We start from the raw sequence: 23,371 nt of genomic DNA on the forward strand, positions 1-23,371 counted from the left end.
ACAAGCATTAGTGTGAAGAGATAGCAAAAAATGTCAAATTTATTATGGCATTATGCATAGTGCGTAAAATATGCATAAAGATAAAAATGTATCTCTATATGTATATTCTAATAACCCTTATCCCATATAGTTGGTTTTATGATTTCTTATTATATGTTGTCTGTTGAGCGTTGAATAACATGATATGCAAAATTCATTGTTTTGAAAACTTAGATGACTCATATCATAGAGACTCAAGAGATCCTCAAAATAGGCTCAAGTGCACCTTCAACATATTGTCAAACTTCTGCTAAAAAACAAACAGGCTTTGAAAGATGCACTCATTCTAACAAAAAAGTCAAGAGATATAAAGCAAAAGGGAATTCACATTGTAAATCGGGCATAATCAGCAACTCACTGCGACTGAAAAAACAACTACTGAGAACTTTAATTTCAAAAATTTCATCAACAAATTGGTATTTTAGTTAAAACCTTAAAAAAAATTGATCGGCAAAAAGTAGCCTAAAAATGCCCTATTGCAAAAATAAAATAAATCACAAATGTTTTGATGATACCTGGAGATGAGCTCTTGCAACTAGATCAGGCTGTGATTTCTGAAATTGAACCAAAAACTGCAGAATGTTTTCCAGCGACAGATCAAGTGGCAATGAAAAAATAGCATCCAGATCATTCAGAAGCTTCTCAAAGAACTCAATAGCCTGTAATTTGAAACAGAAGGGGATATTCAACAAAATTATAGATCCCCAAAAAAAGCCCCTGCCTGTACCTACTCGAGCATGAAAAACTTTTTATGCTAGAACTAAAGAAACATACTTAAACCGAAAACAATTTCGTAGCTCTAGCTATTTTTTTTCTTATGGCTCACTTGTTTCCAACTAAGGAGTTGGATTGCTCGTGGGGGAGTTGGAGCAGACAATCTGCTATTTATATTAGCATCAAACCCAAAAGGCTGTTTTCCTGATGCAGTTGTTCTACATTCAATTTCACCGTCACTAGGTCCACCAGCATTAGATCTGAGAAATTCCACTGACTTTGACATGGAACCAAGCTCAGAGAGGCACGACATCACATGCTTTTTAGCCAGCTCAAGACCCCTTCCTTTGGGCTTTCTCATGCACACAAGGGCGTGGTAGAAGTGCTGAGATAAAACAAAAATGGAAGAACATGGAAAATTATAAATAGAAAAATTAAATGGTTATCAATGATGAAAGGTTAGAATACATTGGTGTGTTCAATTAAAATCGTCAGAAAATATTCATAATCACAGCTAATGAACAGTTAGATTTCCTTGAGGCTTTTAAGTTTACACAAAAATTGGCCAACAAATTGAACCAGTTAATCGAATACCGACTAATACTAATAGAGTATTCAAATGTGAAGGCCTCATCTAGCTACATAGCAAGTTCCAATCATAGCTCGAAGACACTAATATTTGTGTGTTCGAAATCTGCTCCCTAAATTAAAAAAAAAATAGTTTTGAAAAGTATTTTCGTGACACAGACATTAACTGTTTGTTAATAAAGATAAAATATGAAAAGTAACAGTACAGAAATGCAACAGTTAATAGTTTCACGCAATCCATAACTGCAGGGAGGGGTCTTTTTTTTTTTAAATCCTGTTCCACACTTAAAATCTTCCAGCCAAACGTAAGACCTTCCGTTGAGACTTTCTGACGCACTAGAGAGCACTTCTTCAACCGCCAAGCAAAACTAATATTACTTTCTTTTAGATAATAGAACTAACTCTAAATTTAATATATATAATTTTGTCATTAATTATTAAAAAGAGGTAAATTTTGCAAAATAAGATTTTTATTTCCAAATAATAAAATAAATTGTTATTTTAAATTATATATATAAATCAAAATCATTCCAATCCTCATACACCTGTTGTAATCCCACAAACACCGCCTCCTCCATCCTACGCGCAAGTAGTCGTTTCGAGTCTCATCCACCGGTTGCCCTATCCCCTCTCCATTCGCCTTACTAAAATAAAAATAAAAAAAAAATAAAACTAATGCATCTTGGAAGTAAAAATAGCAAAATAGATATAAGAGAAATGCATGAATACAAATATGGGGGCTGTTTTTTTATTACTTCTTCAACAATAATGAAGATAATTGACCTACTATTCGAGAAGTAGATCAGCTCTCCCACAAACTCTAGTCGCCACTAGGAAACTCACTCCAAACCCTAGAAAATAAACTCAGCACATATATCATGATAACCCTAGACAAAACGCCCCCTTAAATAGCCCTCATACATATTAAACACAATTGGAACCTTCCTAAACAACATAGATACAAATAGAAAACCTTCCTAAACTATTAAAACCTTCCTAAAAAGCATAAACACAATTAGAAAATATTCGTAAACAGCATAAACACAATTATAAAATATTCGTAAACAGCATAAACACAATTAGAAAATCTTCCTAAACAGTTCCCCCTTGATTCATCCTTATATAATGAACATTCCAAAATCTCCCCCTCTATCGCCCCTAGTTCCGCCGAGCCAAAGGGCTGCTTTGGCTCGAGTTAGGCCAGTCTGGGTAGGTTGGTCTAGGCTGGCCAGGTGCCCCCCCCCCGCCCAAAGAAGCACTTTGTCCTTAAGATTGAAGGATGGGAACTATCTCCTGATCATCTTGTATGGCTCCCATGTGGCATAATATTGCAAAAAATCCTTCCACTTAACTAGTACCTTTTGTGCTCTTGTTTTTCCTCAGCGCACCCTTCTAATCTCAGGGGTTCTTAAATGACCTCTATGTCTTATGTCAAAGTTGGTGTAGTGAAGACGGTGTGTGATCTCCTATCGCCCGCCTCAGCTGTGAGACATGAAATACTGGCTGCAATGCTAATGAAGATGGTAATCCCAATAGATAGGTCACTGCTCCAATGCACTCCAAAATCACATAAGGCCAATGTATTGTAGGGACAATTTCTCATTTCTCCTTTTGGCTAGTGTCTTCTATCGGTAGAGTTTCACCTTCAAGTAAGCCATATCTCCTGGCTCAAAGTATACTTCTCTCTTGTGCTCATTAGCCTTCATCATAATGATCTGTTTAGGCCTCAGATGTCGCTTGAACTACTAATATCTTGTCCCTCTCGACCTCTCCTCTAAGTACTAATCTACATTGGATATTGGTGCAGTGCTATGCCTACAATGTATCAAATAGGATGGATTTCTCCCATAGAGAATCCTTAAAATGATGGTTTGTACTGCTGAATGGTATGAAGTGTTGTACCAATACTCGGCCCAAGCAATAAACTTTACCCAACTCTTCTACGCATATGATACAAAGCATTGCAAATAGGTTTCCACGCTTCTGTTGACCACCTCTGTTTGGCCATCTGTTTGGGGCGGTATATTGTGCTCCTCTTCAGGACTATCCTTTATAAACAAAATGATGTAGAACGGGTAGGAGCTCTAACAAAACTCCAAGTGTCTCCTCACAAAAGCTGAAAAGTACCTTCAGGAAATCTGAAATTTTCAGATTCTTCTGGGTAGAAAGAGGAGTAAAGGAAGTTTGGGAGAGGCTTCCAGCAAATGTCCAGCCTTGGCTTTGGAAGACTTCGGCCAGCAGAAAACTTTTAATTCCCAGAATAAAACTCCAGCAGAGGACTTTGCACAACTCGGCTAGCAGCCAACAGGATTTGGAAAACTTTCCAAAGAGAAAGGTTGCTCTTACGGATGGGTTTCAAAGTAATTTCATAAAGGAGAGGGGGGGAAATTCCAATGATTTAGTTGACGGGATTGAGGGGCTGAGGTGTAGTTAATTCTTAATTCCCTTAATGGGTTTAGGAAAATAAATTAGGAATTAAAGGTTCAGGGAATTCGACCAAGAGTGGTGGGGGGATTTCAAATTGTTTCCAAAGAGTTGGGGATGATTTAGGAAACAATTCCTATTGGAATTATTTGCTGGGGCCGGCGGTTATTGAAGCCCATGAGAGATTTAGGGAGGGGATTTGGGGAATCTAATTGGTAGGGGAAAATAGGAAATTAGTTAATTAAAATCCATTTGAATTTGAAAATTCAAATTGATTTAATTAAGGACTTCCTAAAATGGAATGGCAAATTAGGCAAGATTTCAAATTTCAAATTAGTGGAATTTGAAAATTTGAAAAACCGCCCAAAATTAAATCTCCCAAATTAAGTTTGAATTACATCATGAATGAGATTCAATACTTTCCTAAAATAGCTTTCTAATTTAGGAAACTATTTGAATTTCAAAATTTGAATTTCAAATGATGAAAATAATTTCCTAAATTATTTGAACTCTTTAGGTAAACATTAAGGTGGCATTGACTCCTCATTCATGGAGACAAACAAGGGTGGCCGGCGGTGGGCTAGGCTTGGGTGGGGCGGTGGAGGAGCTAATGGAGAAAAGGGATTGGGTTGGTGGTTAGGTTGAGGTGAGCTTTGGTAGGAGGGGCTATGGGGGTGGTGGGGATGGCCGGAAGGAGGGGGACGGTGAAGAGGATGAAAATAACGACGAGGAGAAATAAGAGGGAACAAACAAAAGACAAGAGACAAAAAAAAAACTAAAGATACAACGCGAGCCCGGACACATCCTGCGGTTGACGGGTACTACGTTGCCCTTCTCCAAGGGACTTCACGCCACGAGCCCGGACCCATCCTGCGGCTGGTGGAAACTCCGACTCCCTCCCATAGGGATTTCACTAAAGTTCCTCCCAAAGAACACAAGTGCAAAACACCAATTTTATTATACTTCCATCATACCTAATACAAGAGAAGGGGCCTCTATATATAGGCCTCAAAAGAAATTAAAAGACACATTTGCCCCTTGGGCTTACATAAGACAAGAGGGTAAAAAAGGGAAATTGCAAAACTAAATTAAAATACACTTAATAAACGAAAATAAAACAAAGTGATCTCGATCGTCGATCTTCAGCTCCTCGGATTGGCATGGACGGTTGGATGTCCGCATCACAAAACAACGCCTTTCAAAAATGACTAAGGAACACCTTGTCTCTATGTGCACAATAGAGTTTGGAAATCCATGTAAGCACACCCCCTTTCATACAAAAGCAGTAGCCATAGAGATGCAGTGCAAGGGTGCCTCAGAGGGATAAAGTGTGCATACTTACTCAGACGATCCACTACTACCATTATCATAAAAATCCCTCCGAACGTGATAACCCCTCGATGAAGTTCATCACCACCTCCTCCCACACCCTCTCCGACAGAGCTAAAGGTTGTAGTAATCCCAACCCTGCTCCATGTATTGTCTTGACATGATTTTGAGTGAAACCATGGTTCTGCACAGGATGGCATCTCCTCGCAACACCACCCTCTTCCCCTCCACTTGAATCTCCATAGTCAAAGATTTCCAATCCAACTTCGTCTCCTCGATTGTCTATTAACCACTTCATCTCTATAATCACATAAGTGCTCTCCAAATCCAAGGGGAGTAAATCCTCCACTATTTGTATGCCCTGGAGTGTCAGTACCAACCTCTTGCAAATCCCCCTCCTCTCTATCTTCCATGTCGGGCTTTAGGCCCTTCAAGAAATTTCCTTTCAACACCGCCTCTTAAATCCCTGTTAACTGCCCCAACAACAACTCAAATATCTCCTTATACTCCGTGATGATCCCCTCTTGAGTCAAGGCAAAGAATTGCTCATGAAGGTCCCCTTCCGAATGGCTTAAATATGCTCCAACAAGTAATCTTTAAACTCCTCCCAATAATAGATCGGATATCTAGCCTCCCTCCATTGGAACCAAGCTAAACCTTTCCCCTCCAGACATAGCCCTGCGACCGTAAGCTTCTCCTCCGCAGTCAACCCCTTAACCGCAAAATGCCTCTCCACCCGGTACACCCACCCATTGGCATCCTCCTCTTCAAATATCGTCATCTTCAACTTCCTTACCCTAGCATCTCCACTCCAACTTCCTTACCCTAGCATCTCCACTCCAACTTCCTCTCCCAACGATTCCCAACGTGCATCAAAGCTAGGAATCTCACCTCTCTTCCATCCTCCTTGCATAACCCAATCACCATGGCTCGGCTTTCATTTCTAGTCACCCACTCCCCTTGAATGCCTCTCATAGTGGTTGACCACCCTACCACCTCCACCACAAAGTTCCTTTCTTGTTGTCCCCCAATCTGGAAATCCTAATTCGCCTCTTATTGAAACCCTAGGAGGTGCCTCTTAATGAAAGAAATTTTCCTCGTAGAACACCTCCCAAAGGATCTCATTTCTTTTAGATTCGGCCAAGGGAATCTCGATCAAATCTTGGTTAGGGTTAACAATCGAAACCGTCAGTGGAGTTTTGGATTGCATTTCCATGAGCTTCCTCATCATCTCCAACCCTCCAAATCGGCTCTCCATCCCTCCAAATCGGCTCTCCATCCAATTCTCCATCGTAGAAAACCTTCCTTTGATGGTTGAGAACTCCTCCATCTCGGATTTGATTTGCTCCACTTCACCTTCTAATGCATCCACCTTCTTTGTTGTCATCTCTCCAAAACAATGCTCGAATACCAATTTGATGTGAAGTAAAACTAGCAAAATAGACATAAGAAAAATGCATGAAAACAATTATGGGGGCTGATTTATTATTACTTCTTCAGCAATAATGAAAGATACAATTCGAGAGGTAGATTCGTTCTCCCACAAACCTTAGTCGCCATTAGGAAACTTACACCAAACTCTAGAAAATAAACTCAGCACATATCTTCTGATAACCATAAACAAAACTCCCCCTTAAATAGCTCTCACACAGATTAAATATAATTGGAACCTTCCTAAACAACATAAACACAATTAGGAAACTTTCCTAAATAGCATCAATACAACTAGGAAACATTCCTAACCAATTAAAACCTTCCTAAAAAATATAAACACAATTAAAAAATCTTCCTAAATAGCTCCCTCTTGATTCATCCAACTTACATAATGAATAATAACTCCCCTGGGGTCCACAAGGGAAACCGAAACCTCCCCCTCTACTGCCCCTGGTTCCACCCAGCCAAAGGGCTGGTTCGGCCAGGGCTGGGCCAGTCGGCTTATCTTGTTGGTTTGGTCTTGGCCAACCAAGTGGCCCCCGGGCAAATCACAAACCTAATACTACTCGCTCATGTAACTCCTTATTGATTCTCAATCTCAAGCTCTAAACAGTATCATCCTTCTCCCTGCCCACAATCCAACTCCAAATGACCTGCTTTGCCATTTTCCCTTACCCAAACTCTTTCCCACTAATAATGAAATTCCATTACCCACACAAGAGCTCTGAACACACTCATCCAACCATAGTGCCACGCATATGTAGCTTACAATTGAGCCCACTATCATTTCCCACTCACTAATCTCCCCTACCCACAATAGTTTCTCGCACACTTCCTTTACTCTGCCGACATCCACTTGCATGAGTGCTTATCCTCCATTGTAGTCATCTCTGGACCACGTCGCACAACTCACGAATTCGAGTCCCTCTTAGCCGTAGCTCACTTATTCAACTGCAACCTCTCAAGTGCCACCTCTCTCTCCCTCAAATTCTAATAAAGTACCACTAGGGATATTTTCAAGTAACAACAAGATCTTGTGGTGTTAAGCATAAAGGTCGGGTTCTATCACCTTATACATTTTGCTCATAGTTTATGGAGAATCACCATAGACTTTCATTATTTCGATACCCATCTAGATGGCCAATTCAAGGCCTAAATTAAAGGATTCATATTCTGCTTAGCGCTTGAATGGGAATTTGTTGAAGCATAAGAATATTAAATAATATATCAATGAGACATAAATATAAATATGATCCCTGCCTTAACTTAAGAAACTTTATCAACAGAATTAGCATTGATAGAAGAAGTGCCATCAAAGTAAAGCTCCCACTCTTTACTCTCAATAAACAAGACTTTTCATCATGTAAGCCATCTTTTAAGAAAGAATCATCTATTATAGGACGTGTTGCAAGCAAATCAATTAAAGCTTGTCCTTTGATAGTTCATTTAGGTACATAAATAATGTTAAATTGAAGTAGAATCATTACCCATTTGGTTAGATGTCATGAAAGAGTTGGTCTAGACATCATGAATTTAAGAAGTTTAACTTGAGAAATTAAAATGATTTATTTTTTAATTACAAAATGTGAGATAATATTTCCCACTATGAGGATATTTCATCTCAACGAGAATAAATTTACGATTAAGATAATACAAGACATTTTATTTGCCATGATCATTAACTTGAGCTAGCAAAGTCCCTATTAAATCATCCATCAAGGGCTGCTATATAAAGAATTAAAAATTTCCCCGCTATGGGAGATGTTGGATGATTTAATAGATATTTATTAAAACTAACAAATACATCTTGACAAGATATGTCCCAATGAAACTGGACTTTTTCTTTGTCAATGCCATAAATGATTGGCATCTACCTAAAATGTTGGAGCGAATGCCTCAAAAACAAAGTTCTCTCTTAAGGGATCTACGTTGAGTTAAATTTTTTGTAAGTTCCATTTTTAAGATAACTATATTTTTCATAGGGCTAATTTCAAAACCCCGAGCAAATAATCCTAAGAATTTTCCTGAAGAAACTCCAAATGTACATTTTAAAGGTTTCATTTTTAGGACAGCTCAACTTTTAAACTAACCAGTCGTCGACCTCCTACAAACACCACTCCCACCCTTTCGCACTCTATCTCTACTAATCTCTCTCCTTCTCCACCTCTTTCTCTTTATCACACTTTCTCTCTCTCTCTCTCTCTCTCTCTCTACATAATAGAAAAAAGATGCTTTTTCCTCGCAAATACATAAATTCATCATAATCATCATCACCACCACATGCAGCAGCAACAATAACAACAACAACAATATCAAGCTTGCATCCCACTACGTGAGGTTGGCTACATGAATCTTTTTTCTCCATTGTTTCATGTTAAAAGTTAAATTCTCATTTAAATCTCAAAAATAAAGGTCATTTCTAATGCTTTCTAACCAAGTTTTCTTAGGTCTACCTCTACATTTCTTAACATAAGTCAAATCAAATACATCTAGTCTCCTAATTGGGTCATTAAAAGGCTGATGTTTTATGGGAACAAACCATTGAAGGCAACTCTCTCTAATCTTATATACCACTGGAACTACTCCAACCTTTTCACATATATACTCATTTCGAATTCTATCTCTAAGAGTGAAGCCACTCATCCACCTGAGCATCCTCATATCTGCAACACTAAACTTAATTTTATGCTTCTCTTTTAATGGTCAACATTCTGCACCATAAAACATTGCAAGTCTCATCGCCTCATGCAAGTAGGTGTAAACTCAAAACCTCTAAAAACTCACAAAAGCTTGATTGGCATGTTTAGTGCAACCAGTGGAACTTGCGCATGCTTTTTTAAGCAAGACAGGCAAAACTAATATGAGATGCTTCCTGTGGCAAACCTTGTGCACATTTTTCTCAACACGGAAAGAAAAATATACATTATAAAGTTTCTCGTGCAAGAATCACATAAGCACCTTTCTTGGCGCAGTTGGTTTTAAAAATTTTGATCGTAATGTACTAGGATGCTGACCATAAGTACATTTATTGGTGTAGTGCGCAAATCAAGACTCCCCTAAAATTTCTCCTACAAAACGATGAATGTTGATTTTGTTAGTGAACAGGATAATCAAACAAAATAAAGGTCAAATGACTTGGAAATTGGAATCATATATGTAGTATAAAAAATGAAATGAACTAAATGAAAATTTTAGAAGAAAGAGCAACAGAGTGAGAATGAAGATGCTGATGAATGAGAACCAAATTGTAAGCGAAGGACCATAATAAACTTGAACAAAGACTTACAAGGGACTTATACTGGACTTGCAAACTCGCACAAAAGTATGAACAAAATCTCGCACAAGAGCATGAACAAAACTTCACCTTCATTATTAGAACCCACAAAACCCTCTAAAAATAATGCAAATAAAGTATTTAGGGTGAAAATGAAGTGAATAAACACTCTATTCATAAGGAAGGATTTCATTCCCTAAAAGGCTCAATATACTAAAAACCAACCATATAAAGATAATAAAAAAAGAAACATAAACCACATGTTAGATTCTGATTCATGTCACACGCCACCAAATTCGCAACAAATTTATGCAAGCGGACAAAAGGCATTCTTTAAAAATCTAAAATGAATATTACTCACATTCCAATGACAAATAATCATGCAAATAATCATATCTAGAAAACTCCACATTGCAAATGCACTAAGAAGCATGTAAGTGCACCATGCATGCATTGAAAAATGTGCAAGCACATGATGCAAATGTGCTAAAAAGCATGTAAGTGTACTATATAAATGCACCAAAAAACATACAAACATATCATTAATCATAAAAAAGCGTTGCACAAATGCACTAGAGGATAAACACATTCCTTAAAAGACATTAAACTTTTGAAATCAAACTGGATTGCATGTGCATTGCATACATGTTAAACGCTCGTATCAAGGGTCTAAAAATATTGTGGATTGATAGTAGGATAAATTCATTTGCAATGCCTCAAAAAGTGTCCAAGTGCAACGTGCAAACCGTTTGAAAAGCATGCAACTGTAATTTATAATTATAAATAAACTAAAAAAATGTTTAAGCGTGTCTAGCAAAATGCATCAAGTGCACCATCAAAATACACTGAAGAACATGTAAATGCATCAGAAATGTACAAGTGTATCGTTAATCATGCAAATGCGACACAAATGCACCAAAAGAAAAACTAAGTCACCAAAATTAGCTTGTTTGTATGTGATCAGCCAAACATGCTAAATGCATAAACTTAAAAGTCTATACACCCAAAAGCATTTAAGTGTGTCATGAAAATGCAACTAAAAGCGTACAAGGGCACCATGCATCAAGTGCACCATGAAAATACACAAAAGAATGTGCAAATGCAGCATGAAATATACAATTGTATCGTTAATCATGAAAATGCGATACACAAGTAGTCAAATCACTAAAATATGTGATGAGGACATCGGAGATCAACGGCTACGATCTTGAGTTATTTATTTATATGTTTTATGTACTAGTTTATTTTATTTTGTTGTTTTTCCCTTTATACCCTTACGGGTGGTCATGTAGAATTGTAGCCCGAAGGGCATTTTAGTCTTTTATTTCTTTTCTTTTCATGAGGCCTATTTTAGGCTAGTTGTTTTGTATTTTGGGATGATGATTTGATAATAAAATTTTAAGTATTATTCTTCTTCTTCTTCTAGTGAGTGCACTAGAGAGAAGGGAGAGAGAGCTCGAGGTGAGCAAGCGCAATACCCGCCAGTCGTTGGAAGAGTCCACGGCTCGTGGTTAGTTACTCTTATCTTATTTGTATTTTCTTCATCTCCTTTCTCCAAGTCAATCGCCGGCCATTTTCAACCTTCCCCACCCAATTCATCTTCTAGCTCCACCACCTAAATCCCACCCACCAACCTAGCCACAACCCGCCACCTAGCCGCCCCCTTCCCCCTTTGCCGCCAGCCCTCTCATAATGTCCCCCTCATTATGATGATTTAAATCACCGTAATGACTTCCTAATTTAGTTCAAGCATGAGAGGGAAAATTTAAATTCAATTTGAAATTCAAATTAAATTCTTTCCATATAGGGAATTCCAAATTAGGAAAGTATCAATCATGAATTCAATTTCAAAATAAATCAAATTGGATTTATTATTCCCTTTCCTAATCTTCATCGCCTATTTGGAAACTCCCATATTTTCCTCCTCAATCCCCTCCACCCCTCATGATGCCGCCGGCCCCATGATGGGCTTCCCCCCATTAAATGCTCATTTAATCCCTCAACCTTATTTGAAATTTGAATTTAATTTCAAAACATTTTCCCTCCAAATCCACTTAAGCTGAAATTAATTTCAATTTTCCAATTCCACCTCCTCTCTCTCCTCTCATTAATTCCCTTCCAATTCTCAGCCTTAGCTGCCTCCTCCCAAAACTCTTCTCACGTTTTCCTCCCTCCCCAGAGATTTCTGCTGGTTGTCCCCATATTCCATCCATATTGGTTTGTTGTTATGCACTGCTAAAGGCCAGAGATTGCTGTCCAAAGGCTCCCAACACCCTATCAAAGCTGTCCAAATTTATGTCGAACATAGGGAGATGCTGTCCAGATTTTATGGGCATTGTTTGGAGGCTTTCCAGACTATTCCTTCTTGTCCCCTTGCTGTCCAACAGAATTCCGGAGCCTGAGTTGTTGTCCAGCTGACCAAAGATCTCTGCTTGCGGCCCAAAGAACCAGCCCAGTTTGCTGTCCAGACTCTTAGATAGGCGCCATATGTTATCCTGAGTATTGGAGCCTTGAAAGCTGCTATCCATAAGCCTACAAGTTGCTGTCCAGAACTTCCAAGACCCAAAAACTGTTGTCCAGACTTCCGTGGGTGTTGTCCAGAGATTTTGGCTTGCAATCTAGAACATTTCAACAAAGTATTGTGTTGTCCAGCCCACCTGAGAAGGGCCGGCTGCTATCTAATAGCAATGAAGACGTCCATGTTGTCTTCCCATTGGGTAAACTCTCCCTCTAAATCTCTTATTTTCCTAGTCCACTTCTCGCTTGTGGCTATTTTGGATTCATGAAGATCATGTTAATTATCCTCCTCTAAAACTTAGTAAGCTAGAGACTTAAGTGATGGATCCTTGCATTGTGGCTATTCTTATTGTTAATCTAGGGATCTCTTGTTGAAAACCATCCATGTATGCAACATTAGATTAATTGGTTATTTTACGGTCTTAACTCCTATGCCTGTGATTTAGCCTAAGCTTGTTTTACCGCTCTATGTGTTTTATCTCGTCGTTCAAATCATTATAAAGATAGAATTATTGTGGTCTCTAAAATTAAGCGTGTAAATTCCTTAAGCAATTCATCCATGCAATTATGTTTCACATCATATTTGGTGTCAGAGCATGCTAGGCATAGGTGACATATGCTAGAAAACATCCTAGGAGTCTACCTAACCAACCATGTGTTTGCTTGCATGCATACCATTGCTTAATTAATTTTAGTTCACTGTTTTCCCTGCTGTCCAGTAAATTTCTGCACCATTTTCATCATTTTAAGCAAGTTAACTCCTTTGTTTAAGTGTTGTCTTTGTCACAACAACATTCCAAATTGCTTAGGTCACTTAAACAAACACTATAGGTTGCTGTCCAAGTTTTTCCTACACCAATTAGTGGCCTTTAGGTTAGTCTAAGCTAGTGTTTAGTTGCTGTCCACACTCTAGAAACCTTCCTAAACACATAGACAACTTTATGCCATGATGTAGTTTGCTATCCATATCATTCATGTACCCATCTAGTGAACTGTAGGCTAGTTTCTTAAGTGTTTAGATGTTGTCCTCAACCTAACAACCTTCCCAAGTGCCTACGTTACTTAACCCACTAGTATAGCTTGCTGTCCAATCAATGTTTGCACCCTTTAGTGAGCTTAAGCGAGCCTAACTTAGTGTCTCAATGACGTCCCTTACACCCAATCATCTTTGAGTGTCACTTGACGCTTCCCAATGAGCCCGATAAGACTTTAAAAGAGGTTAGATGACATCGTTAACCTAGTGGACACTATGACTAGAATTATGACGGAGAAACCTGTTGACTCTCCCCACTCTAAGTACGTTCCCCATTCGATCAATCCTGCTAGTCGGAAGATGCCCCACTCTGCTTTTCAACCTAGACCTGAGTTTAAGCCACAACGACTAGAGTCACATGATCGTCTACCCACCGTTGATGGTTCATTGGACCCTTACTACTTTAGGGGATGGGTTAGACAACTAGAGGACTATTTTGAATCATGTCATATGCCTAACTCCCACCAGGTTAGCATCGCTAAGTCTCACATAAAAGGTCGGGCTCTTCAATTTTGGATGAGATTAGAAGATCATAAAGAGTCTTGCGGTGAATACCCTACTTCTAATTTGAAAGACATGAGGCGAGAACTTAATTTAAAATATCTACCCTCTATTAGCGACCAACCAACTGGTTTTAAGCTTAGGTCACCCCCTGTTCATCAAACCTTTGGGTGTTACACTTTAAAGACCCCTACCCCAAGTGACCGTCATCTAGAGCACCACCCTACCTCTTTTGTTGGAACGAACCGTGGACATTACTGTGGTCGAGACCACCCTTCATTTAGTAACATCAGGGATGCTACCCCACCCCGTAGGTTTTTGATAGGAAACACTTGGATTTCCAAGTGTTTCTCACCAAGATCAAGTAGATCCAAGGAAAACTGCTGTCCACAGTAGAAAAAACAGCCAAAATACAAGAAAAATCTGAGATGAAAGCGTAGGAAAACGATGCAAACACTTTTATTTCGATAACGGATGAAAAGCACTTGCAAGATACAACTTTCCTTCAATTCGAGAGGAAGGAAAAACTCTCCAAAAAATCTCCGGCGAAGCCAAGAGCCCAAGACACCAAAACCTAGATCTCAAAACAATTCAAATTCAAGATAATCCAAATCCCTCCCAAAAACACCTAATTAAAGACAAAGGAATATTACAAATGACCTAAACACCCCTTAGTTCAAAATATTTCCCTCCTAATCTTGCATTTAGCCCATAATGGGCTCCACCAAGTTTCCGCCCAGCACCTGGCTCCCGCTGAGTCTATTCCGTCGCCTGGAATAGACCCGGACCGGTCCCTCCTGGACCAATCCAGCCGGCCCCTCCTGGGCCGGCGTAACAGTTTTCTCCTAGCCCTCCTAGTCAACATTTAGCCTCCCCAATCCTTGACCCTACCAGTATAATTTCAGCCAAAAACTGCAGTGCTAGGAACCTGAAACTGAGTACGTCCATTTCGTGGATACTAATGATAACGATGACTTCTTTGAGGATGAAACTGAAGTGATTGAGTCAGACTCCCGGCATGACATCAACACCTTAGCCCACCCTGATCCTAGTCTCCTCAAGGATAACTCTTTGGATAAAGTTTGCCTGGGGCCCTGGACGATAGTAATGTGATCTCGAAAGAAGCCAATCTGACCTTAAACACATTGAATTTAAATTCAGAAGATCCTGATTTAGTTGTATCACCTACTGAGTTGACTTTGGATAATTTTGATGGAAATAATCTCGAGTCGGAAGTGGTTCAATTGAATTTACTACCTGGTTTGAATCCCGATTTAACTAACCCCGAATCTCTCAACCTTAGGGTTATACTTAAACCTAATCCTATTGAGGATATTCATATGAATTCAAAAGACAATAAGTTGAATTTGAATAATGTTGAGCCTGATTGGAAAAATGAGCCTCCTTTTATTTTATTAGAGTATATTTCAAAGGTTGAGCCATGAGATTTACACTTGAGAGAGTGTCCTTGAGTGGTCTTATCTCAAATTTCCTCGTACCGACTTTAATATTAGAGAGAGCATTAACTCATACCTTTATGACACCTCTCTAACTGTTGTGTCCACACTTGTTCTGAACACTCTATCCTATCTTTCGAATCACATACATGTTAGTGACTCTTTGGGCTATCCCATTATGGTTATAAGTCAGGACCCCTTGTCTTATGATGTGCCTGATCCCTCTATTGTACCTTCTTTCTTTGTGCCCATCTCTATTAAGGACCCTCTCTACCCTAGTTGGATAACTTTGCTTGATTACCTGGCTTCCCCTAGGAGACTATCCAAGATCCTAGCTGAAACACCCAATGAAAAGACCCTTGTAGCTGAGAATGTCTTCATTGCTCCTCCTACACCGGTTCCCTTAAACATGACAGCTTTATGACCTCTCATTTTGTGACTGATCAATCTTTTTTCCCATCTTTGTGTGTATTTTGTAGTTTGTTTTCTCCAATTTTATCCTCTGATTAAAACTTTTGTGTAGGCTCAAAGTTTATGCCAATCATCATGCACACTGAGTCTCTTACTTACATCACATCATTATTTATTTTGTTGAGTCTTGAAATTACCTCGCCTAAAAACATACCGCATTTGCATCGCATCCGCATGAACTATTTAAGGAAGTTGCACGCCTAATTGAAACAGAACAATAATAATTATAAACTTTATGCTGAATTCAAAAAAAAAACGACAAGTTAAAGCTTTTGAGGTTGGTAATTCAGCGACGGTGCGGATTCGTCTAGCGTAGTTCCCACAAGGAATTGTAAAGGAATCACATGCTAGAAGTGCAGGACCAATTAAAACAGTCAAGAAAATCATTGATAGCGCTTACGTGGTGGATCTGCCTGCAGAGTTCAACATTCATCCCTCTATTAACATAGAAATTTAGTAACCTATGAGGGTCCAGAGTTTAACCCACCACTTCCACTTCAAATTGAGCCTTGTGTAACCCCACCCTGTGAGAACCCCAGCCTACCTCCACTCCTCAAATATTCCCAAATTACCTATAGCGAAGAAGGTTGACATGATTCTGAGTGATGACATTATTTCCACAATTGAGGGTGGACAAAGAACATAGCTGATGAGGTGGAGAGGTACACCAGAGTCAGAGGATACATGACCAGAGCGCAAGGAGATACAGTTAATCGACTCAAATACACGAGAGTTCTTGAGACACCCACTCGACGGATTCGAGTTTTCTCCCACCTGGGGAGAATGATGAGGGCATCGGAGATCAACAGTTACGATCTTGAGTTATTTATTTATATGATTATGTACTAGTTTATTTTATTTTGTTGTTTTCCCTTTATACCCTTACGGGTGGTCATGTAGTATTGTAGCCCGAAGGGCATTTTAGTCTTTTATTTCTTTTATTTTCATGAGGCCTATTTTAGGCTAGTTGTTTTGTATTTTGGGATGATGATTTGATAATGAAATTTTAAGTATTTTTCTTCTTCTTGTGAGTGCACTAGAGAGAAGGGAGAGAGAGCTCGAGGTGAGCAAGCACAATACCCACCAGTCGTTGGAAGAGTCCACGGCTCGTGGTTAGTTACTCTTATCTTATTTGTATTTTCTTTCATCTCCTTTCTCCAAGTCAATCGCCGGCCATTTTCAACCTTCCCCACCCAATTCATCTTCTAGCTCCACCTAAATCCCACCCACCAACCTAGCCGCCCCCTTCCCCCTTTGCCGTCGGCCCTCTCATAATGTCCCCCTCATTATGATGATTTCAATCACCGTAATGACTTCCTAATTTAGCTCAAGCATGAGAGGGAAAATTTAAATTCATTTGAAATTCAAATTTGAATTTCAAATTCTTTCCATATAGGGAATTCCAAATTAGGAAAGTATCAATCATGAATTCAATTTCAAAATAAATCAAATTGGATTTATTATTCCCTTTCCTAATCTTCATCGCCTATTTGGAAACTCCCATATTTTCCTCCCCAATCCCCTCCACCCCTCATGATGCTGCCGGCCCCATGATGGGCTTCCCCCCATTAAATGCTCATTTAATCCCTCAACCTTATTTGAAATTTGAATTTAATTTCAAAACATTTTCCCTCCAAATCCACTTAAGCTGAAATTAATTTCAGTTTTCCAATTTCACCTCCTCTCTCTCTCTCATTAATTCCCCTTCCAATTCTCAGCCTTAGTTGCCTCCTCCGAAAACTCTTCTCACGTTTTCCTCCCTCCCCAGATATTTCTGCTGGCTGTCCCCATATTCCAGCCATATTGGTTTGCTGTTATGCACTGCTGAAGGCTTTCCAGACTATTCATTCTTGTCCCCTTGCTCTCCAACAGAATTCCGGAGCATGAGTTGTTGTCCAGCTAACCAAAGATCTCTGCTTGCGGCCCAAAGAACCAGACCAGTTTGCTGTCCAGATTCTTAGATAGGCGCCATATGTCATCCTGAGTATTAGAGCCTTGAAAGCTGCTATCCAGAAGCCTACAAGTTGCTGTCCAGAACTTCTAAACTGTTGTCCAGACTTCCGTGGGTGCTGTCCAGAGATTTTGGCTTGCAATCTAGATTATTTCAACAAAATATTGTGCTGTCCAGCCCACCCGAGAAGGGCCGACTGCTATCTAATAGCAATCAAGAGGTCTATGTTGTCTTCCCATTGGGTAAACTCTCCCTCCAAATCTCTTATTTTCCTAATCCACTTCTCGCTTGTGGTTATTTTGGATTTATGAAGATCATGTTAATTATCCTCCGCTAAAACTTAGTAAGCTAGAGAGTTAAGTGATGGATCCTTGCATTGTGGTTATTTTTATTGTTAATATAGGGATCTCTTGTTGAAAACAATCCATGTATGCAACATTAGATTAATTGGTTGTTTTACAGTCTTAACTCCTATGCATGTGATTTAGCCTAAGCTTGTTTTACCGCTCTTTGTGTTTTATCTCGTCGTTCAAATCATTATAAAGAAAGAATTATTGTGGTCTCTAAAATTAAGCGTGTAAATTCCTTAAGCAATTCATCCATGCAATTATGTTTCACATCAATATGTGCATGTTATCCAAAAGTAGCTTGTTTGCATTTGTTCCAATAAACATGCCGAACATGTAAACTTCAAAGTCTGTGAATACAATGCAGATTAAAATTAAATTGATTTAAAACCTGCCCCACTACATGAATCTTACAACAATTCTAAACAATCATGCAATTACCGTTAAAATTTCGCAAAATCCTCCTTTAAAAGTCAACCTCATCATTGCATGACACACTCAAGTGGGTCACCTTGCCAGTAGGGTAATTGCATGATTGTTTGACAATACTTGAGCCCTGATAATGGCCATTTGACTACAAATCTCAACTGAAAGGAACTTTATTTCTAAAATACCCCTAAATCTCAAAATAAATTATAAAGGAACTCAAATTTCAAAAATATTAAAATCCAAATTTTTATAAACACTAAAAATATTCAACCATTAATCCACCCCCAAAGCTTAAAGTAATAATTCATCCACTCTCCACAATAATTGGACATGAGTGAAAATTTCAAAATTAAACTCAGCTCATAAAGTGCTAATGTCATATCCAGCATATTACCATGATCATTCTCAAAAGATCTCGCACTAATGATGACGTAACACATGTCCTCTAATCGGTGATTTTGTCATCAAATGGCACCACAAAACAACGGCTACGATCGGGGCCCTTTAATTGAATGGTTTCGCTGCAAAATGGCACTACAAAATAACGTTTATGACCAGGGCCCCCTCTGACCAAGTGATTTCACTACAAAATGACACAATTATATTGTAGTCACGGTCATATCCAAAATCATTGCTTTGAAAACCGCACCAGACCGGCTAGTTTAATCGTTCTATACATGAAAGGAGGCCTAGATGGTGTGTAAGGTAACTGGTGATTCCTAGCTCGATCTAGGGTGTCAAATCATTACGTCTTCTGGCGACGGAGCTCAACAATATCAGCTTGATTCTCCCTAAGTTGTTGATTGATTGTGCTCATCTAACCTACCAGTAGGTCTAAGATCCTATGAATTTGTTCGGGGTCCATCCTATGTCTAAGAGATGACTCAGGGCTATGCAAATAGGAAGAAACAATATGATGATGACACAAGCAAGTGAGGTGATGCATGTTGGATGTGATTTAGATGCTAACACATGAAATAAAGAAATTCTAATATGCACCTAAATACAATCATTCTCTGATACCAAATGATGTAGAACCAGATATGCAAATGATGTTTAGTTGGAAATTACATGTGCTTGAACGGAACTTAACAATTTATTAACTCACAATGAGCTTAAGCAATTACTTTAGCATGCAAGGGGGGAAATCAAGTTTAAGCAAACAATCGCATGCTAATAGGAGGAATATTAAACAATAGATTAACTAATAACATGCTCACATTGTGTTTCAGAGAAAATCCCTAAGTTAACAAATATAGTAGTCACTAAAAAGGCCCACTCACACAACGCTCTCGGTGTGGACTAAGCGAATAAGCTTTCACAATAAAATGATGCTACAATTAAGGAATCCAAAAGGTACCAGGGAGGAGAGTTTGGTTGTATAAGTGGAAAGGACAGCAACACGAACCCCTCTCGCACGTCAGGACAGCAATCTAACCTCTCCGGAAATTCTGGGCAGCAACTAAGTGGGCGCCAAATCTTGGGACGGCTAGTAAAGGGGCTGGAAAACGGATTGACTCTGTATTTCAGCAACAGGCGGCTGTCTTTCGGATTATTTGAGAGGTAAAACAGCAAGCACAATTTATAAAGGAAATAGCAATTAAGGAAGATGGGCTATGGAAGGGGGCCGGCAAGCACTAATTGATTGGGGGCTGATTTTGGGACATTAGTGGAGTTGTCAACTATAGCCTCCTGATTAAGGAAAGAGGAATTAATTAAGATCTCCAATTAATATTCAAATTGGATGATTGGGATATCTTTCCAAACGTAGCCCAACAATTTAGGAAAGGACTTCAAACTTTAGAAGATTTCGAATTTAAATTCAGACTTTCCAAAATTAAAGCTAGGATAATTTAGGAAAACGAATTAATCAAGATCTCCAATTAATATTCATATTTGGTGATTGGGATATCTTTCCAAACATAACCTAACAATTTAGGAAAGGACTTCAATGCTTTTAGGAAGTTTCAAATCTGAATCCAAACTTTCCAAAATTAACATTAAGCTAATTTAGGAAAATGTTGGAGGATCAATTTGAAAGAGGTTAATGGGATATCTTTCCAAACATAATCCCATCAATTTACGAAAGGATTTCAAGATTTTTAAAAGATTTCAAATATGAATTCAGACTTTTCAAAATTAACACTTAGTTAATTTAGGAAAATGTTGGAGAATCAATTTGAAATTGTAGGGGGAAAAAAGTGGGGGTCATGAGGGTTTTGGCCATGGGCAAAAGGAGGTGGCTAGCAGTTATGAGGAGGAGAGGTTGTGAATGGACGGCCAAGGGAAGATATGGGAATTATGGCTCTGCTAAGCTTGGATGTGAGGAGGTAGAGCTTGGTCAAGGCTAGGAGGAGAAGGGAGGGGTCGGTTGGAGCTTTGGGAAGAGATGAAGGTGGCAGTGAGCTCAATGGGGGTGGAGGTGGAGATAAACCATGAGATCAGATGCTTCCTGCGGCTAACGGGTCTTGCTTTTCCCTCACCTAGGGACTTTACATAAGCTTTCACAAGAACTCTCACGGCTCTCAAACACACCAAGACACAAAGTGCAGAAATTTTCATTTATCATAATCTTCATCCCTCCCAAGGCGGATGTGAGGTCTATAAATAGACAATAAAATAAAACATCAAATGACAAAAGTGATCCCTAGGGTCATATGAACCTACTTCCTCAAGTGAAGGTAAAAACGAAAAATTACACATAATAAATCAAATACAAATAAATGCTCATAAATAGAGTAATTCGATCATAGCCTAGGTTTCAGGCCCTTCCACAGATAAACTTTTCACGGCTGGATGTCCTCATCAAATAAAAAATTCTCAATATCAAAAAAAGTAATTAATTGAAGGGACTTACGCCTATGAAAAAATTTTGGAACTAGATCGCAAAGTCCTGACAAATAAGGGCAAAATATATAGATAGGGTCTTATCTGCAATAAAATATGCTTTCCAAAAATTCGACCCGAACAACTCTCTTAAAAGAGCCTAGCATGGATTTTTGGAACCCACAAGTTTATTTAGTAATAACATCTATGCAATCCTTTATAACATGGGAACAATAGCTAGAACCAAGGGCCCTTCCCTTCAACTGCTGCCCTTTGGATATATATATTAAATTTTGGTTAAAATAGTAAACTTGTAAAAAGTTTAGAGCATTCCAAAAGCCAGTTTAAACTCCATTTTGCATTCCAATGTAGGTTGCTATGAACTTTTAAGAAATGAAATTAAAATGCATTTTATTCTAAGTGTTTCGAAACCATGCATAGCCATGCCAAAAGAAACAACAACGGTATGCAAGTAACTAGGCCACCAGCTCATTAAAGTTGTGAAAGATATAAAACATGGAATAAACATCTCAAACAGACTTCAAGATGAAATTTAAGAAATCCCCTAGCCCAATTTAGCTCTATATTCAATTTAATACCTTTGGAGAAAAATAAGAAAGAGTTACTATACATTTTAGATTATCATTAACTATTTAAATATTCAACATCTCTCAAACTAATTCTTGGAAATATCTTTTAAAACAAACCAATTGTTTCATTGATTGCTGATGCAGGACAACTCCAGGAAGGTTTCTCGTATTACTAGGATGTTGCGTAGTAAACTTTCATTCAAAAAAATTTGATATCAATCCGAAAATTCACATTCTTTTAATGAAAACATCCGATAGTCTTTAAACCCATTTGATAATGAAATGATAGTAAATATCCAAGAAATAGCAACTATAATTTTAAAATAAAAAAAATGCCAATTAGTTTTAAAAAATTAGATTTTTAACGTAGCAAATTTTTTTCTAAAATCAACAATACTAACTAAACCAATAACAAATTATGAAGAAGAAATAAAGAAGAAACAAAGCTAAATAAAAAAAAAATCAAGCCTCACGCCAGCACGAAGAGATGATTTCCCACAGAATAAGGTTAATATAAAATATGCTTGATATTGTGCCAACCGTACTTGCATTGTGCTCAAAGGAATTCCGCATCCAACTTGCACTCGTAAGATTAAAAACTCAAAAAAATGTATACTAGTCAAAAGTCATGGATAACGTGTCATTTACCATTTATAAACCACGCATATTTTATATTACTATATAAGATTGGCACAATATCAAGCTCAAACTAAGTTTGAATTAACCTAAAGTCCTCAAAACATTTGGTTTAGTGATACAACTTTATTTGAAAAGCACCAACCCAACCTAAATCCATCAATATCATCAATCCCATACTCGGTGGTAAAGCGGCATAAATGTAAATAATGTACACTAATGTCGCACAAAAAGCGCCTAGGAGCCAAACCCCCAAAGGACTTGAGCAATAATGCCGCAAACACCAATCTTGTGTTGATGTCGCATGAAAAACACCAAGCAGTCGAACTCTCAAAAGGACCAGCAACAAGAGAGAGAGAGCGCATCACTAACCCTGGTCGAGACAAGATGATTCTCCAATCAAGGCCTTTGCAACATAGAAAAAGGTAAGACATAAACCATCTATACCACAAATTCCATCAATGATCCTTACCACAATTTGATGTTCCCAACCATCATGGAAACAAGCATCACTAAGCTTAGCAAAAGTACATCAGAGAGATGGGTGAGACCTAGGTCCAACACTGGTATGACAAGGAGAAGATTAAATAAGATGAAGCTAGTCAAAGAGTTCATGGGAAGGGAGACAGCCAGGCATGACATGAGGCTCCAGTTTGACCTGAACTACCTTTCAAACTCAAATGAATCGAGTTCAACTAGTTCCAACTAATTAATTAAGCTTTAACCGACTGAACTAGGAGACTGGCATTTTTTATCGGATCAATGTGCATGGTCAAACATTACATCAAAATGTTTAATCATGTTCATGCAA

General features: G+C 38.5%; 1 protein-coding gene across 2 annotated transcripts in view; it reads right to left on the reverse strand.

Annotated features, from left to right (window-relative positions):
* The window catches only part of LOC110093359 (N-alpha-acetyltransferase 35, NatC auxiliary subunit), a 75,042-nt gene that overhangs the window by 41,338 nt on the left and 10,333 nt on the right, over window positions 1-23,371 (reverse strand). For both annotated transcript variants that reach the window (XM_020818214.2, XM_020818212.2), the window contains exons 7-8: window positions 866-1,138; window positions 555-698 (exon numbers count right to left, since the gene is read on the reverse strand). In XM_020818214.2, the coding sequence (XP_020673873.1) occupies window positions 555-698; window positions 866-1,138 (417 nt within the window). The remainder of the gene's footprint in view (window positions 1-554; window positions 699-865; window positions 1,139-23,371) is intronic.

The sequence above is a fragment of the Dendrobium catenatum genome, unplaced genomic scaffold (assembly GCF_001605985.2).
Source record: "Dendrobium catenatum unplaced genomic scaffold, ASM160598v2 fragScaff_scaffold_384, whole genome shotgun sequence".
NCBI lineage: Eukaryota > Viridiplantae > Streptophyta > Magnoliopsida > Asparagales > Orchidaceae > Dendrobium > Dendrobium catenatum.